Raw genomic sequence first — 16591 nt, forward strand, 5'->3', positions numbered from 1 at the left:
CCGTGACTCCCCCACAGGTCCAGAGGCCTGCTAGAGGCTTGCAGTTGGTGTGTGTGTGTGTGTGTGTGTGTGTGTGTGTGTGTGTGTGTGTGTTATGTGTGTGGTGTGTGTGTGTGTGTGTGGTGTCAGAGAGAAGAGGAACATGGCTCCCTGTGCTTTTTTCATGATCAGTGACTGGCTGGTTGCAGACTCAGTTATTTCTGCCTTGGAGCTCCACAGCTAGCACCTTTGTTCTCCTATCTGTGATGGTTCCCCTGAGGAGACTGAGTGGAACCTTCTCCGTCCCTTGCCTCTGTGTTTCAGAAGGGGAACACTGCTCTGCATATCGCTGCCCTTGCTGGTCAGGATGAGGTGGTCCGGGAGTTGGTCAACTATGGAGCCAATGTCAATGCCCAGTCTCAGGTAACGGCCTCCTGGTCCCCACTGTAGGCACAGCCTTTCTTCACTTACACAATTCTCTTATGCTATGTAGAAGACAAATTGGCTGCTGTGTACTTACACACACACACACACACACACACATACACACACACACACACACACACACACACACACACACACTATAGCTAGGACTAGATTTATTAATACCATGTCTCCAAGCAGAGATGCAGGCATTCTGCATTAATTTTCCAAGGCTAGACTACACAGCCTTAGTATGGTGAGTTTGCATTGTGGACTCCATCTTGGTTAAACAGACCAGCAAAATCATATATTATGTATGGGTCATATGGGTAAGGGTATAAGGCTTGGTTGGTTAGTGTAAAAAGGAAATGAGAGTAGAGGGGCGGGACTGGGGAGCTGGGTCAGCAGTTAGAAGAGAACACTGCTCCCACAGATTACCAGTGTTTAGTTTCTAGCTCTTCACATCAAGTGGCTCCCAGCCACCTGTAACTCCAGCTTCCGGGGATCTGATGCATCCGGCCTCCCCATCCGTACGTGCACTCACCCAAACATCACAGATATGTGCACATAGTTAAACACAAAGTGACCCTTTACGTAGAGAAGGTGTGAGCTAGGGACTCACTCAAAAGGTGAAGAGGAAACACTTCTAAGGATACATCTCCCCATCTTGGCCTTTGGTAATAATCTCCCAGAGGCAAAGCGGGGGGGGGGGGGGGGGGGTATAAAGAGAGAGCCACGCCCCCTCCAAGTGAGAGAGGGTTTACACCTGTCTTTTAAGCCTCTTCCACTGTTTTAATGCCTTCTTCTCTGGGTTTACAGAAAGGCTTTACTCCCCTATACATGGCTGCCCAGGAGAATCACTTGGAGGTGGTGAAGTTTCTGCTGGAGAATGGAGCCAATCAGAATGTGGCCACTGAAGTAAGCCCCTTGGGAAATGTGCTATGTGCTGCAAGTGTCTTGGGTACACAAAACAGATGATGGCCCACAGTCAGACTGCAAACAGATGATGGCCCACAGTCAGACTGCAAACAGATGATGGCCCACAGTCAGACTGCAAACAGATGATGGCCCACAGTCAGATTGCAAACAGATGATGGCCCATAGTCAGACTGCAAACAGATGATGGCCCACAGTCAGATTGCAAACAAACACATGATGTGCATTCAGACCTCCTTAGGACATACTCAAACAACAGACACCTAGCCCTCATAGTCAGCTACCCTCACAGGCAGACTGCAAACAGATGATGTGCATTCAGACCTCCTTAGCACATAGTCAAACAACAGACACCTGGCACACATAGTCAGCTACCCTCACAGGCAGACTGCAAGCATACAGTAAAGGAAAACGGAGTGCAAAAAGAAGAAGAACGCAGACACAGTAGGAGAACAGAGGAAGAAAGTGGGGCAAAGGAAGGCTTCGTGGAGGAAGTGGCACTTGAGCTGAGCTTAGAGGATGCCAAGGACTTTGAAATCCTATCTTTGCTCTCCCCTGACCAGGATGGTTTCACTCCACTGGCTGTGGCTCTGCAGCAGGGTCATGAGAATGTGGTGGCTCACCTCATCAACTATGGGACGAAAGGGAAAGTGCGCCTCCCTGCCCTGCACATTGCAGCCCGTAATGATGACACACGAACAGCTGCGGTCCTTCTGCAGAATGACCCCAACCCGGATGTGCTTTCCAAGGTGAGGGAATCCAGGGTGTACACCAGGGGGAAGCAGGCTGGGGCACAGGATGACTGTGGGCTAGGGGCATCTTTAGTTCCCAGCTGTGTCATCAGTGCCTGGGGCTTAGTGGGCAGCCTTAAGTCCCTGGAGAATACTGAAGTTATGCCAGGATGGCTCTGGCTACTTGGGGCATCCCGAATCAGCACCTAGGAGGGCAGGGTGGGCCTCCCTCAGAATGAAACTGTACCTCAGATGGGGGCTCTGGGTTGTCACCTCTTCCTTCCCTGCTGCCCTTGATGGATGACAAAGTCATCATGCCCAGTTGTAGAGGAGCAGGAAGATAGAAAGTGGGGTTCCTGGAGATGTGGGTGGCTATGCCCTACTCTCTGATATTTTACCTAGCCACTGTTTATTCAGTTAGGCCACTGGCTGTCCCTCAATCAGCTAGGTTGCTTGACTTCCCCATACTGCCCATCCTTCCACCTAGTCTACCACATCCCTGTCCCTGGGGCCCGTTTGGATGTGGTCTGCGGGTGTGGAGAAGGAAGATAGTGGAGCACTCTCCAGCCAGGTAGCTGAGTCACAGACCCCGTTACGGAGCTGGCAGTCACGTGCGCCACAGGCCTTCTCGCTGATGACTAAAACCTCTTCATGAGAGGTGATCTCAGTGTATAGTTTACCTTGGCCATGAGGCAAAGACTGGGAGACACTCTGAGGTGGCTCTAAGGCCTTGGATACAGCTTGCCATGAGGGCATCTTCCCACTGACCAAAGCCTGCTTTCTATGTCAGGCCCTGGGTCCCTGCTAACATGTTTAGAAACCCTGGGCAGGCCTGGCAACGGTGGCACATGCCTTTAATCCCACCACTTGGGAAGCAGAGGCAGGTGGATTGCTATGAATTAGAGGCCAGCCTCGTCTACAGAGTGAGTTCCAGGACAGCCAGAGCTATACAGAGAAAACCCCGTCTCGAAAACCAAACCAACCAAGCCCTGGGCTGGTTCTGGGATAGTGGTGATGGTGCGTTACAAGTGGTTCTCCCTCTCTGTCGTGTCAGACGGGATTCACCCCCCTCCACATCGCAGCTCACTATGAGAACCTTAACGTGGCCCAGCTGCTCCTCAACAGGGGAGCCAGCGTCAACTTCACACCTCAGGTAACGTCACGGGGGTTCTGCACACTGCCCTGAATTTAGAGCATCTAGAATGGGGGTGCCCCTGCCTCTCTCGGACATACTCTCTCTAGCACCTTGGAGTCCACCTGTGCCTCAAAGACACCTGGGGGTGGGCAGAGCCCCAATGTCTATTAAGATCTCCTACTAGATCATCACTGGTCACCTGTCTCTCAGTTTCCACCAGCTTTGTCTGGAGAAAACTAAGAACTCCCCGTGCCTGCTCTCCAGGTGAACACAGGAGGCAGGAGGTAACTGCAGATGGCTAGCTCTCTTCCCATCTGCTGCGTTGCTCTGGGGGATGTGAGCTTGGTCAGTTGGGTATAGTTAACCACAGTACCATCAGGTCCTCACAGGTCCTGACTCTCCCTTAGGTGAGACGGGCCTGCCACAGTTAAAGGGGCTGCTTGCTGTGCAGCAGTCGGGGTCTGGGGAGTCACCGGTGTGTACTCTGCTACCTTCCAAAGAAGTGCCGAGTTCTGACCGGGGCCCCCACTTCTTTCCTCAGAATGGCATCACACCATTACACATCGCCTCCCGCAGGGGCAATGTGATCATGGTGAGGCTCCTGCTGGACCGAGGGGCTCAGATAGAAACACGGACCAAGGTAGGTGCCAGCAGCCTTCAGGGCCAGGACATGGGGTGAGTTCTGCCCTTGAGTCTCACTGGGTGATAGGTTCTCGATGAACAGTGTGCCTCCTACCTCTCTGGGTGATCTGCTGTACTAGCTGGATGCAGCAAGAGACAGTCAAAACTGAGCCTGAAGCTAGCCTGAAGGCAGTACCAGAATTTCCACACCTGGGAATGGCACTGGAGACAGACTTGTGCCACATAGCCACCGGTGGCTGCATTTTGGGCTTTCTGTTTTTCACTGTCTCATAAAGGATGAATTGACACCACTCCACTGTGCAGCTCGGAACGGACATGTGAGAATCTCAGAGATCCTGCTGGACCATGGGGCACCCATCCAAGCCAAAACCAAGGTGGGTGTTCCTCCTTGGGTATGGCATCCTGGAGCCCACACTCCAAGCCAGCTGGACTTTTCTCTTCACTATGACAACATACCTTATAAGTGCGACTGAAGGGAAGGAGGGTTTGCTGTGGCTCACTGTTTTAGGGAACACGGTCCTTCATGGTGATGAAGTCATGGCAGCAGTAGTGGAAGGCCACATTGCAACTGCAGTCAGGAAAAAGACAAAGATGGTGCTCCGCTGGTTTTTTTCCTCTTTATTCATTCTGTGGTCCCAGCCCAAGGGATGGCGTCACCCATATCCAGGGTGGGTCTTCCCTTCTCATTTAAACCTTTCTGGAAAACACCTCATAAATACAACTGTATGTTTCTGTGGAGATTCGAACTCCAGACGGGTTGACAATAATGGAGATTAATAGTCCCTGCTCCACCCTCTGCCAGCCTGATGCCCAGGCGCATCTCAGGTAACGCTGATAGTAACAGTGCACTTCGTTCCCAACGTCTTGTTTCCATCTCATAATGCTAAATGCATTAGTCTGTCTCTAGATATCCTCACACTGTCTTTAGTAGTCCCAGCTCTGTATAGAGCACAGAGTCCTGGGCTAGAGAGATGGCTCAATAATTAGGAGAGTTTTTTGCTCTCTTAGGGAACACAAATTCCGTTCCTAGCACCCATATCAGGCAACTCAATGACTGTCTATAACTCACATGCACACATGCGCACACAAGCACACACACACCCTCATATAATTTAATTTTTCTTTTAAATAATTATTTTTATTTAACTGTATGTGTATTTTTCCTAGATGTACATGCCTGGTGGTTGCAGAGGTCAGAAGAGATTGTCAGATCTCTTGGGACTAGAATTATCAATGGTTATTAGCCACCGTGTGGGTTTTGGGTATCAACATGCTTTTAACCGCGGAGCCATCTCTCCAGCTCCCAAAGCGTTTTTTAAAGGAGTGCGAAGTCCCAGGTCCCTTCTGAGACTCAAGACAGTCTCTTAACCATGATCTCTGTAGAGTCATAACAATTTACACACTTCCACTAGGCCGTGGCACAGAGTAAACAGTCCTTTCCAGAAGCAATGAAAGATCAGACTAAAGCAAGACTAGATGCCAGCAGGGCAGACACAGAATCCTACAGCTCTGTGACCAACACCTGGGTTCATGTTGAGATAACATATCCTTGCTCCTCCAGCTGCGCTGCCTATAGGACACATAACCCATCTCTTGAGGCTCAGTGCCTGCAGCTTTCCTCAGTGAATACCCACAATGCAACTGACACTTCATCATTCCATCTTCACGCAATGGCTTCTCAGGGCCTGCTTGCTGAGACTCTGAGCCTGCCTCACATCGGCCTAAGAGATCTCCAGAACTGTGGCACAAGACCCTATAATCCCCTCAGTCTTAAATCTATTATGTCTATACAATTGACACAAGGGCAAGACTGCCAGGCTCTGCTGCCAGCCTGGGTCAGAGCCTAGCCCCCCTGGAGCACACTCGCATTGGCCTCAGTGTGCCTTCCAGGCTGATCCTTAGAAAACAGTGATCAGGGAACCCCTGTTCAGCAGCACCCTATGTTGGGACTCTCTCCTTTCAGATGCATTTGCTTTCCCAAAGATGGAGTTGTTGGTGTGCTCTTGCCATAAGATCATCTTCCTATTGTCTTAGAGGAGAGCAAGATGTTTTTAAATGGTATTAATTTCTATAACAGTTACATCTACTATTTTTCCCCTCCACAGTCATATCTATAACTTCAGACTCACTTGTGTTCCTTTCCCTGCCAGACTCCACACCACCATGCCTCTCTCCTCCCTCTTACTGTGCCCTCTCCCTGCAGGCCCAGGGACCGTGACGTGCCTGAATGCTAGCCTATTTTGAGATTTCTTCCACCAAAACAAATCTGTCCATTCCTTTGCATTCAGCCTCACCCTAGTTCTCAGGGCACAGTAGAAAGAAGCCCCATTCGTTGGCAGACTGTAACGTGAGCGGATGCCTGTTCCTCTTGGAAACCGTATGTGCTGGGCCATCTCTGCCCGCATTCATTCTTCTCAGTGCCCTGGTCTCCCAACCTCTCACCAACATGGTCCATTAAGCCCTATTCATAGCACGTTAGGACTTCTCTAGCCTGAAGCTCCAAAACCTACTACATTTCTCTTGCAAACTGGTTCCAAAGGCCTAGGAGTTATATATCAGGTTTATTGTAGAAACCGCACACTTCTTGGTACCAATTTTTCTGTGCTAGTTACTTTCCTTGTTGCCAGGACAGAATATATGACAAGGTCAGGAAGGAAGGGTGGGGCTCACAGTCTGGATATAAGTCCATCACAGCAGGGAAGTCATGGCGGCAGGAGCGAGAGGCAGCGGGTCACATTAAACCCACAGTCAGCAAACAGGTGAAGGCAGGTGCTCAGCTCTTTCTCCTTTTGTCCTGGACCTGAGCCCATGGGATGGTGCCCCCCCCCATTTTCCAGTGGGCCTTCACTTTTCACTTACACCTTTCTAGGAACACCTTCAAATATACCACAGGTGTTTCTATAGTAATTGTAAATTCAGACACATTGACAATGGATATGAATCACAACACAGACCCAGGATCAGTCATTTATGTAAAACCAGAGAAAGTGATTCTAAGTGTGATGGTGGCCCCTGTGGCAGCTACCAAAGGACCTGCCATGCTAGAGGCAAGACTTCTTAGCTTAGCTTATCTCTGTTTGTTTGTTTTTGTTTTTCAGGACAGCACTGGCTGTCCTGGACTCACTTTGCAGACCAGGCTGGCCTCGAATTCATAGCCATCCCCCTGCCTCTGCCTCCCTGAGTGCTGGGATTACAGGCATGTGCCACCACAGCTGACTATCTTACCTTATAAGTAAGAGTCAGCAACGTTTTTATCTAAGGAGCCAGGTATGTTTGACTTCACGGACAATATGCGGAAAACTATGCATAGACAATATGCAGACAAGTGGCTGTGTTCCATAAAATTTTGTTGATGGGCTAGAGAGATGACACTGTGCTTAAGAACACCTGCTGTTCTCACACAGGACCCAGGATCAGTTTCCAGCACCCACATCCGGTGGCTTACAACCTCCTGTAAGCACAGCTTCAGTGAATCCAGCGCCCTCTTCTGGCCTCTTCTGGCATCTGTGGACACCAGCATCAGTCTGTGCATACACATATAGACACATACATATACATATACAACACACATGTGTGTGCACTCGCACACACACACACACACACACACACACACACACACACACACACACACACGCAGGGATTCATGCACGCAATAACAAAAACAAAACAAAACAAAAGCAAACAAAATATGTCCAGGCTAGTGAGGTAGATCCGTGGGGTGAGGGTTCTTGCCACCAAGTCTTACAACCTGAATTCACTTACCAGGACTCACGTGGTAGAAAGAGAGCACCGACTCCAGCAAGCTGTCCTCTGACTTCCACACGTACACCATGGTACAGACCTGCATACCCACCACCCCAGAGATATACACAATAAATAAAGTGAATGTTTTCCAATCAAAATTTTTAGAGAGATCTAAGACCTGCTTGTTGTCCTTTATCCACTCAAAGACGCATCACTGAATGCCCACCACACAGGTTGCATGCATTTATTGGGCTCTGTGACCATTTGGGAAGCATGAGCCTTAGCAGCTCAGGACATAGGAGAAAAGACAAGCCCAAGATGGCGACTGAAAAGTAGATGATTTGCAAAAGAGAAAACCAGGTCAGACTGAGTGAACAGAACAGACCAGCAAAGCCCAGGGGACTCCAAGGTGGTCAGAGAAGGCTTCGAGGAAGATGTGGGGCTAGCTGGTAGGGCTTGAGGATTCGGTGAGGTGGGAAGAGGACATTTTCATCAGAGCCAAGCTCGGTTGGGATCCACACCAAAGATCCGGGTAGACAAGGAGGAGGGCGTGGCACTGCCATCACTGCCCTTAACTGAAGCGATGCCGTTGCTTTATTCCTCTTCCTCCAGAATGGCTTGTCCCCAATCCACATGGCAGCTCAGGGAGACCATCTCGACTGTGTCCGACTTCTATTGCAATACAACGCAGAGATAGATGACATCACCTTGGATCACCTGACTCCTCTCCACGTGGCAGCCCACTGTGGCCACCATAGGGTGGCTAAAGTTCTTTTGGATAAAGGGGCCAAGCCGAACTCCAGAGCCCTGGTGAGAGGCGGCTACTGTAGGGGTGTGGCTGCTGAGGCGAGGGAATTGGGGCAGGGGGTGGGTGGGTGGGGGGAGAGCTGCACGGATGCTGCAAGGGGCGGAACCTTAAGCAAGTGCACACAGGGCATGTGAGTTTCTATGCTGCAATCCATATCCAGCTGAGTGTGGCCTCCTGCACTTGTGGCCGTAGCCTTACCAACAGGCTGAGGTCCATTGTGGGTTTGTGCCCAGGAGATATTACACTGGAAGTGGTGTTTTATGTCATACCATGTGGGTTCAGGGGCACCAGCCAGACTCAGAGCGGAGAGGCAGTAACATCTGAGAAGCAGGCCTGGCCTTCAGCCTGCTTTGGGGTGAGGATGCATTGGCTTGAACTAGGTACCTCTCCTTTTAAAGGGGATGTGGCCACAGCCCTGGGAGGCAACAAGTTCAGGCCTAAGGTAGAGTCCTCCCATGGATGTGCTCCTCACCCTCCTCCCCAGGCCAGAGGCCACTAAGGTGGCTCATGGTCCACAGAGCATGTCCAGGATCCCGGCCTCATACCTGCCCATTCTCAGCGGAGAACTGGAGGCCCAGGTACCCTCCAGAGGCAAAAGATAGACCGTTTGGTTCTTCAAACCTACTTGCACTGACTGAGCAGAGAGCAGACTCTAGGGTCACTGAAGCTTCCCGAGTTTGGGGCTGTCCTGGCATCGGGGTTAGGATGTGCTGCCCTGACTGTTGTAGAATGTTTGGCACCATCTCTGATGCCACTAAATCCTAGCAGCCCTGCTCCCCTACCTGTGACAGCAAAGATATGGCTACAACTCTACTTCCATCCCCGCCACCTTGTTAAATAACTGACCTTGTTTGAGAAACACTATCCTGTGAAGTCCAGGAGAGGCAGACAGACACACAAAACTCTGTCCCTGTGGAGGGGTGTGCCAGTGTAACACGCCGAGGAGCAGAATTCACTCCACTCACTGTCCAACAGAAAGAAAGCAGTTTGCCTCCAAAATGTACTCTTTTAGTGTATCCAGAAATATGGTAGAATTAAAAAGAAAAAACAAACCTGTTTCAAAACACCACGTTCAGAAATGTGCTTGATTGTAGAGAGGGGGTCACCTGTCTGTTGTCTGTTCCTGAACAGACATGGTCCATCCCTTGGTCTATGGGCCCTTGCTGGGGGGCCGGGAGGGGGTTCCCTCTAAGTCAAAAGGCAGTGATTTGGCAGCAGTCTGAGTTCCTCAACTGTATGCTTTGTGTGGGCTACAGAATGGTTTTACCCCCTTACACATCGCCTGCAAGAAGAACCACATCCGTGTCATGGAGCTGCTGCTGAAGACGGGGGCCTCCATTGATGCAGTCACTGAGGTAGGAGAAAGCGCAGGCGTGTGTGCCTTCAGCCCTGGGCCCCTCTCTGTGGCCTGGCGTAGCCACAGCTGTGTGTGGCTGCAGGTGTGCATGTGTACACGAATGAGCACGTGTGCATGTATATGTCAGCATTTCCCATAAGGGCTGGATCAAGACGACCCACAGACAAGAGGACTTTTCAAGATGGGAAACAATTGCTTGAACCGTAAAGTGGTGTGGCCATTTTCCTAAGGACAAGTCCACCTGGTTTAAAAGTCTGTTTTCTCGGGTAGCCATTCCTGGAGCTTCCCCGATATTGTGACTTGCTCCTCTCTGTGGGGAAGGCTCCCAATTAGCATATGCCACTCTGTCTCTTCTAGTCTGGCCTGACGCCTCTCCACGTGGCCTCCTTCATGGGACACCTGCCTATTGTGAAGAACTTGTTGCAGCGGGAGGCATCGCCCAATGTCTCCAATGTGGTAAGTTCCTGAAGACGGGGAGGGCTCTTGGCTTTGGAGCGAAGCTGCAGAAGGAGGTCCCTGTTTTCTCTGCCCACGGAAACGGGAGTCTCAGGATAGCAGAGGCGTCAGGTCCACGTGGGGCGAACATTCCTCGCTATGGATGCTCTCCCAGTTAAATTTGTCACACGTCTGTACATCTTTGGAGCTTTATTTGGGAACTTCTATAAGTGCAGTCTGGAAATACATTCACCCGTTTGCATATTCATTAGCTCCAAGGTTTGCTTTCACATATGTATACCTAGAATACTGAGAGAAGGGGAGAAAGACAGAAACAATGACTTCCTGGGCGACTCCAGCTCTTGGACAAAACCCTACCGGGCCCAGGCGGCAAGCTGAGCTCAGCGGGCATCCGTTCGCGACCCCAGCATGCCATAACAGTCCAATAATCTTGTTATTTTGCAGAAGGTAGAGACCCCGTTGCACATGGCAGCCCGAGCAGGGCATACAGAAGTGGCCAAATACTTGCTCCAGAGCAAAGCCAAAGTTAATGCCAAGGCCAAGGTGAGTTCTGGAGGCAGGGAAGGGAGGGTCTGGGAAGCAGGTCACTCAGACCTGATGAAAGGAAACCATTCTCCCCGAGAGCCAGGGGTTCACAGTCATTGACACTCCCATGTGAGGCACGTTGGGAGCTCGGGTTCTGTTCTGTTGGTGTTTGTGAGGGGCAGAGATATTTTTGTATGAGAGAAGTGTTTCCCCAGAGCGGCAAAGACAAATGTGTAGGGAGCAGGCAGAGTTTCCTGGGCCAGTAAGTAGATGTGACTGGAGGAAGGAAGTTGGCAAGATGGTGTCGCCAGTGAAAATCAGCCAGGCATCACCTGAGCTAAACAGGGGGGTGGGGGGGGCGGGGGGGGGAATCCTCTGTTGTATATTTGATGATGAATTAAACCGTGCTATTGGCTCCCAAGTCTGCAAGCTGACAGGCCATGTGGCAACAGGCCTCTGTGGGTGACAAGCTCTTTTGAGCTCCTCTGCTGGAGCCCGGTAACAGATAGATACCTCATCCATGGAGGCCCTGCATCACGAGCTGCCGCTGGAAGTTGGAGGAGAGTGGGATAAATGGCTATCTTTCCCCATTTTAGTGATCTGGATCCCCGTGACTGCTGGCGGCAGAGAACACCAGAGTAGAGTTCAAACAGGCATACCAGGCGGAAAGAGGCTGGCAGCTGGGGCTTGTGGAAATAGCAGTTGGTTTACTGAGTATCTTTTCTGTCCTGATACTGTGACCCCTTGCTGTCTGTCAGCTGCTTGGTGTGAACCCTAGTGTTACAGTTCCTACTTACAATTGGGGGAACTGAAGCCTTGGGCAATTAAGTAGCCGTAACCATGAGGCTAGTGAGTTGTAAGGATTGAACAAAGCAGTGTATATTAGTTTCTGTAACTCAGAGACTGGAAGAGATCTCCGGTGGTTTTTTTGTTTGTTTATTTTTGTTTTTTCGAGACAGTGTTTCTCTGTGTAGCTTTGGCTGTCCTGGACTCGCTTTGTAGACCAGGCTGGCCTCGAACTCACGGAGATCTGCCTGCCTCTGCCTCCCAAGTGCTGGGATTAAAGGCATGTGCCACCACTGCCTGGTCCATTCCTGAGTCACTTGCACTCGCTGGCCTCACCTCCCAGTGAGCTGGGCTTGGGAAGGTTAACATTTCCAGTTCTGTGCTTCCACCCTGGACTCCAGGACGACCAGACGCCGCTTCACTGTGCCGCTCGCATTGGCCACACGAGCATGGTGAAGCTTCTGCTGGAGAACGGTGCCAGCCCCAACCTGGCTACCACTGCTGGCCACACGTCCCTGCACACCGCAGCCCGCGAGGGCCATGTAGACACAGCCCTGGCCCTGCTGGAGAAGGAGGCATCGCAAGCCTGCATGACCAAGGTACTGTTCCAGTTCTCAGAAAGTAACAGGCTGCCAAGGTTTAGTGGCCGAACACCTGACCCAGTGACCACAGCACCTGGAAAGCGGAGACGGGATATATATATATTGTTCTTTTAAGAAGCAGTAGGCTGGGCCTGAGGCTCTGAGGGGATCCCCCCTCTAACCTTTTTTGTGGTCGTGAGACACTGTAGGCCCATTGTGTCATCTCCTTCCCCATAAAGGGCACTGTCGGGCTCTGCTCCTACCCAGGCTTTCTGCTTCTCCTACCATAGTTAAATTGCTAGGCATTTGCTGTAGTCCAATCTGACAGGCTCCTGAGATACTGAAAGGATCAAAGGGCTCCAGGACTGGGAAGTAGCTTGGTAGAGGAGTGCTTGCCTGGTATGTACAAGGCCCCAGTTCACTCTCCGGAGATGCAAACAAAAACTGGCTAACTAGGTAAGATTGTGATGGACACAGTGACACACGCCCGTGGTCCCAATACTTCAGAACATGAAGCGAAGGGATCTGGAGTTCAAGGCCAGCCTGGACCACATATTAAGATTATCTTTAAAGGAACAATAACAAAACAGCCAAAAGACACACCCCCTGCCTCTCTGAGTCAACAACCATTTGACAACATCAGAGGCAGCTTTCTCTTACTTTTCATGTTAGAGTACCAGCAGGTACTTCGAGGCTTGTAGCCACTTGCGAGGATCAAAATACTCAGGTCTTTCTGTCCCGTTGGCATTCCCATGCTAGTTAAGGTAGAAGCCCTAACCATGCCTTCTGTCAGAGCAGTGGCACTGGCTCCCACGGTCCTGATGGCCTGTGTTTCTCCTCAGAAAGGATTTACCCCTCTCCACGTGGCTGCTAAGTACGGGAAGGTGCGAGTGGCAGAGCTGCTATTAGAACGCGACGCACATCCCAATGCAGCCGGAAAGGTGAGCTTGAACTTTCCTTTCCTCTTGGGTTAGAGGAAGCGAGAGAGGACAGGGTTCCCCACTGGGAATCACCTCTCTTGCATGGACAGCCTTCCATTGAGAATGGTCTTTGGAGAAAGTAATCCTGACAAAAGCCTTGGAAGGACTTGGTACCTACTCCAAACAAGTGTGATGATGTTGTGGCTCACTTCCCCACCCCCACCCCACCCTGGGGATGAAGAAGGGTACTACACCCTGCTGGAACTGCCTTTCAGTGGCTCTCCTTCAAGACTGGCTTTGGGCAGATTTTTTTCCCCCACAGTATTGATGATAGGACCCAGCACTAGAGTGTGCTAGGTGAGCTCTCTACTGAGCTATACCCCTAGCCTTAAATAAAAGATTTGTTTTCCTAGATTTCATTGTGATGGAATGAAATCTGGGGCTTGCGCATGCTGGCCGAAGTCTCTATCACTGAACTATGTCCCCCAGCCCAGTGTTGGGTGGGTACTTACCTGGGGAAAAAGGGTCATGGATTGAAGAGTGGATCCGGTTGCCTAAATGATGCCTCACAGAGGCGAAGCTGTTCATTTCCCCTCTGCTTTGTCACTCTGCAGAATGGCTTGACCCCCCTGCATGTGGCCGTCCATCACAACAACTTGGACATCGTCAAGCTCCTCCTTCCCCGAGGTGGCTCCCCGCACAGCCCTGCCTGGGTAAGACCCCTGGACCAGCTCTTGTCTAAAGTTGTGCTTCTCAACTTTCCTAAAGCTGCGACCTTTCAAAATATGTGTATTATAGTGTATTGTGTATTGTGTATTATTCTTCATGTTGTAGTGATCCCCCCAACCATAAAATACTTTTCATTGCTACTTCATAACAACAATTTTGTCACTGTTATGAATTGTAATGTAAAGGCCTGATATGCAGGATATCTGATATGCAGCCCCCGTGAAAGGGCCGTCCAACTCTCAAAGGCTGAGAACCGCTGGTCTTAAGCAACCTCAGAGGTTTCGTGTTTGACTCTGTAAACACAGACATGTCAACACACCTTCACAAATGCCAGCTGCAGGATCACTGATGCTATCTGAGGGCTCGTTGTGTGTTCTCATCTTCAGTGGGCAACACTTTCAGTCAGAAGGCCCTTCACCACAGTGGAAATCAATTTACACCCCACACGTCAGCTACCCCACTGGCTATATGCCGCCTGTACTTTGTAAGCAGTGATGGTCAAAGGTCTGGTGCGTGAGACTCTTCCAGAGCCACAGGTCTTGTTCTCAGGGACGTCACTTAGTGGGGCTGTGGCCCCTGGGATGTCTCATCTGTAGCCAGCTTTCCAAGCGTTCTGGTGTTGGGTGCAGTGGGTATGCCTAGGGCTATCTGGACCTTGAAGCAATGTGAGGGTCACCCTAGTCTGTTCTATTTTTGAATATAGACATTGCGATGAGGGCTTTCACACCCATATACTCTGCATGGGTTGCACACCTGGCTTATTAAACGTGTTGCCAAGTATAGGACTCCATGATCCTCAAGAGACCAGGGAAGGAGAATTTAAAAAACAAAAGCCAGAGGACAGAGGAGTCTTTTGGGGACCAGACTACCCCTAGGGAAGAGTGGGGTTTGTATCTGTGAGAGGCAGTAGAACACCATGAGACTGGTGGCCAGGAAGAGAAAGTCGTGGCCAGCACAGAAGAGACACCCATGGTCCCTGCACCAGGAGCTCTGCCTTGTGATGTGGGGGAGGGGCGGGGGGGGGCAGTCAGCCTGAGAATGATTTATGGCAGTGCTCAGTCACACAGTAGCAGGGGTCTCAGTGCTGCCCACCAAGGAGCAAGTCATGCAATGGGACACTGTGCACTTCAACAGACACTAGCCAGTTTCACCAATGGGGAAGAGACGCCCTTTGTTTTCCCTGCTCGGTAGAACCTCACCTCAACTCACAGCATCCTGTCTCCTGCCAACACAGCACGTCTCAGGAAGCCCTTGTCTTCCTCAGGCTCCGGCCCTACTCCTGCCTCCTGTGCTAGCGAGCCCTACGTCATTGTGCAGAGGCAGCACACAGCCGGCTAAGATGTTGACTTACTCCTGCTTCTAAAAATAAAAAGCCGGACTCCCCTCCTCCTCCTCCTCCTCCTCCTCATTCCCACTTATATAAAAGGAGCTGGAGCCAGGTTCATGATATTTAAAGAGAAAGAAAGGCAGCCCAAAGCCTGCACAGATGGGGTTTGTTTCCATGGCAAAAAATAGTTTCCAAAGTAGTCTGGCAATTTTGTAGAATTTCACAGCAAATCCCTTTGCACCCAAACCAAACTCTCCCCTTCTTGGTCTGATGCTAACAGACTTCCTCCTGAGAACAGCCCTCCCTACTCTTACTTCCTTAGGGAAAGGAGCTTTTTACCCTTTACTGGCGTATAGCCCTGTCTGGCCTCTCCCGGTTCTCTGACCTAATTGTCATTTCTCCTTGTCACCCACAAAAGGTCATCATTCCTTTTGTCCTGGTTTGGGGGACACTCTGGTGGGTTGGTCCATGCTCTGAGATGGTCAGTGACTCATACCTTCCATTTTGACCTAAGGTGACCTGGAAAGTTTAGCCGTCTCCAGGGCAAGCTTGCCCCAGACAAATCAGAGTCTGCTCATGCCAGTGTGTTAGATACCCATAGCAGCCCAAGTGACCTGGGATTGCTGGTGGTACATCCAATGACTGTGCCTTGGGCATTTAAAAAAAAAAAAAGCTTCAATAAACCTTGCTTGCTCCTGATTCACTCTGAGATCTCAACCAGAAATGTTGGTGGACTCTCAGTAAGACAGTGGGTGGCAAGTGACAGTTCAAGGACACTTTGAGGAATGCAGGTCAGTGTGGTAAAGCATTTGTCTGGAGACACACAGTAACTGTCTGCTGTGTAGGCTAGGTAGGCATAGGTCCAGGAGGTCATGGATCCTGCCCTAGAAGTCCGCTGGCTTGGCACTCCTCCGCTCTGAATATATTCCAGGGCTCGGCTACTCAAAGTGGTTCGTGGACCAGCAGCCTCAGCATCACCTGGGGACTGCTTAGGAACCCAGACCACCTTCTGGATCCGGTTCTGCACTGAACAAGGTCTCAAGTGTGATGCACACACCACAGTTCAGGAAGCCAACAGTACCTACAGGGTCAGCTGTTCATTGAGTAATATTGGGTAAAACCTCAGAGTAGTTTTATCACAAGCTAGGGCAGTGGTACCCGCCTTCCTTATAAGTGGTTGGGGGTAACACTCCAGTAAGGTCATAGAAACAGTTTCCAACAAGGTGACCAACTGGCCCACCTGTCACCTCTCTGCAGTAGGATGAGGAACTTACTTACACTAGAAACCCAACCACTGACAATGTTTTGCTACCAAAATGACATAAATAAATGAAATCTAAAGTTTGGAGTGGTAGTTTAACACCTATATTTCCAGCACTTTAGAGTCTAAGGCAGGAGAATGCCTCAAGTTTGAGGTCTCCCTGAGTTATATTGTAACTCCAGGCCAGCTTGGACTACATGGTGAGACCCTAATACAGCTGGCATGGTTAACTGGTTTGGTCAACACTTGCC

General features: G+C 50.5%; 1 protein-coding gene across 10 annotated transcripts in view; it reads left to right on the plus strand.

Annotated features, from left to right (window-relative positions):
* ANK1 (ankyrin 1) overlaps positions 1-16591 on the plus strand; it is a 177505-nt gene that overhangs the window by 111021 nt on the left and 49893 nt on the right. For all 10 annotated transcript variants that reach the window (XR_014775116.1, XM_084760015.1, XM_084760018.1 and 7 more), the window contains exons 4-16: positions 304-402; positions 1222-1320; positions 1902-2087; positions 3124-3222; positions 3746-3844; positions 4122-4220; positions 8203-8400; positions 9655-9753; positions 10113-10211; positions 10656-10754; positions 11924-12121; positions 12946-13044; positions 13638-13736. Coding sequence is in view for 9 of the 10 variants with exons in the window: in XM_084760015.1 (XP_084616141.1) it covers positions 304-402; positions 1222-1320; positions 1902-2087; positions 3124-3222; positions 3746-3844; positions 4122-4220; positions 8203-8400; positions 9655-9753; positions 10113-10211; positions 10656-10754; positions 11924-12121; positions 12946-13044; positions 13638-13736 (1572 nt within the window). In the remaining variant the exon portion in view is untranslated. The remainder of the gene's footprint in view (positions 1-303; positions 403-1221; positions 1321-1901; positions 2088-3123; positions 3223-3745; positions 3845-4121; positions 4221-8202; positions 8401-9654; positions 9754-10112; positions 10212-10655; positions 10755-11923; positions 12122-12945; positions 13045-13637; positions 13737-16591) is intronic.

The sequence above is a fragment of the Acomys minous genome (assembly GCF_964271855.1).
Source record: "Acomys minous genome assembly, chromosome: 15".
Taxonomy (NCBI): Eukaryota; Metazoa; Chordata; class Mammalia; order Rodentia; family Muridae; genus Acomys; species Acomys minous.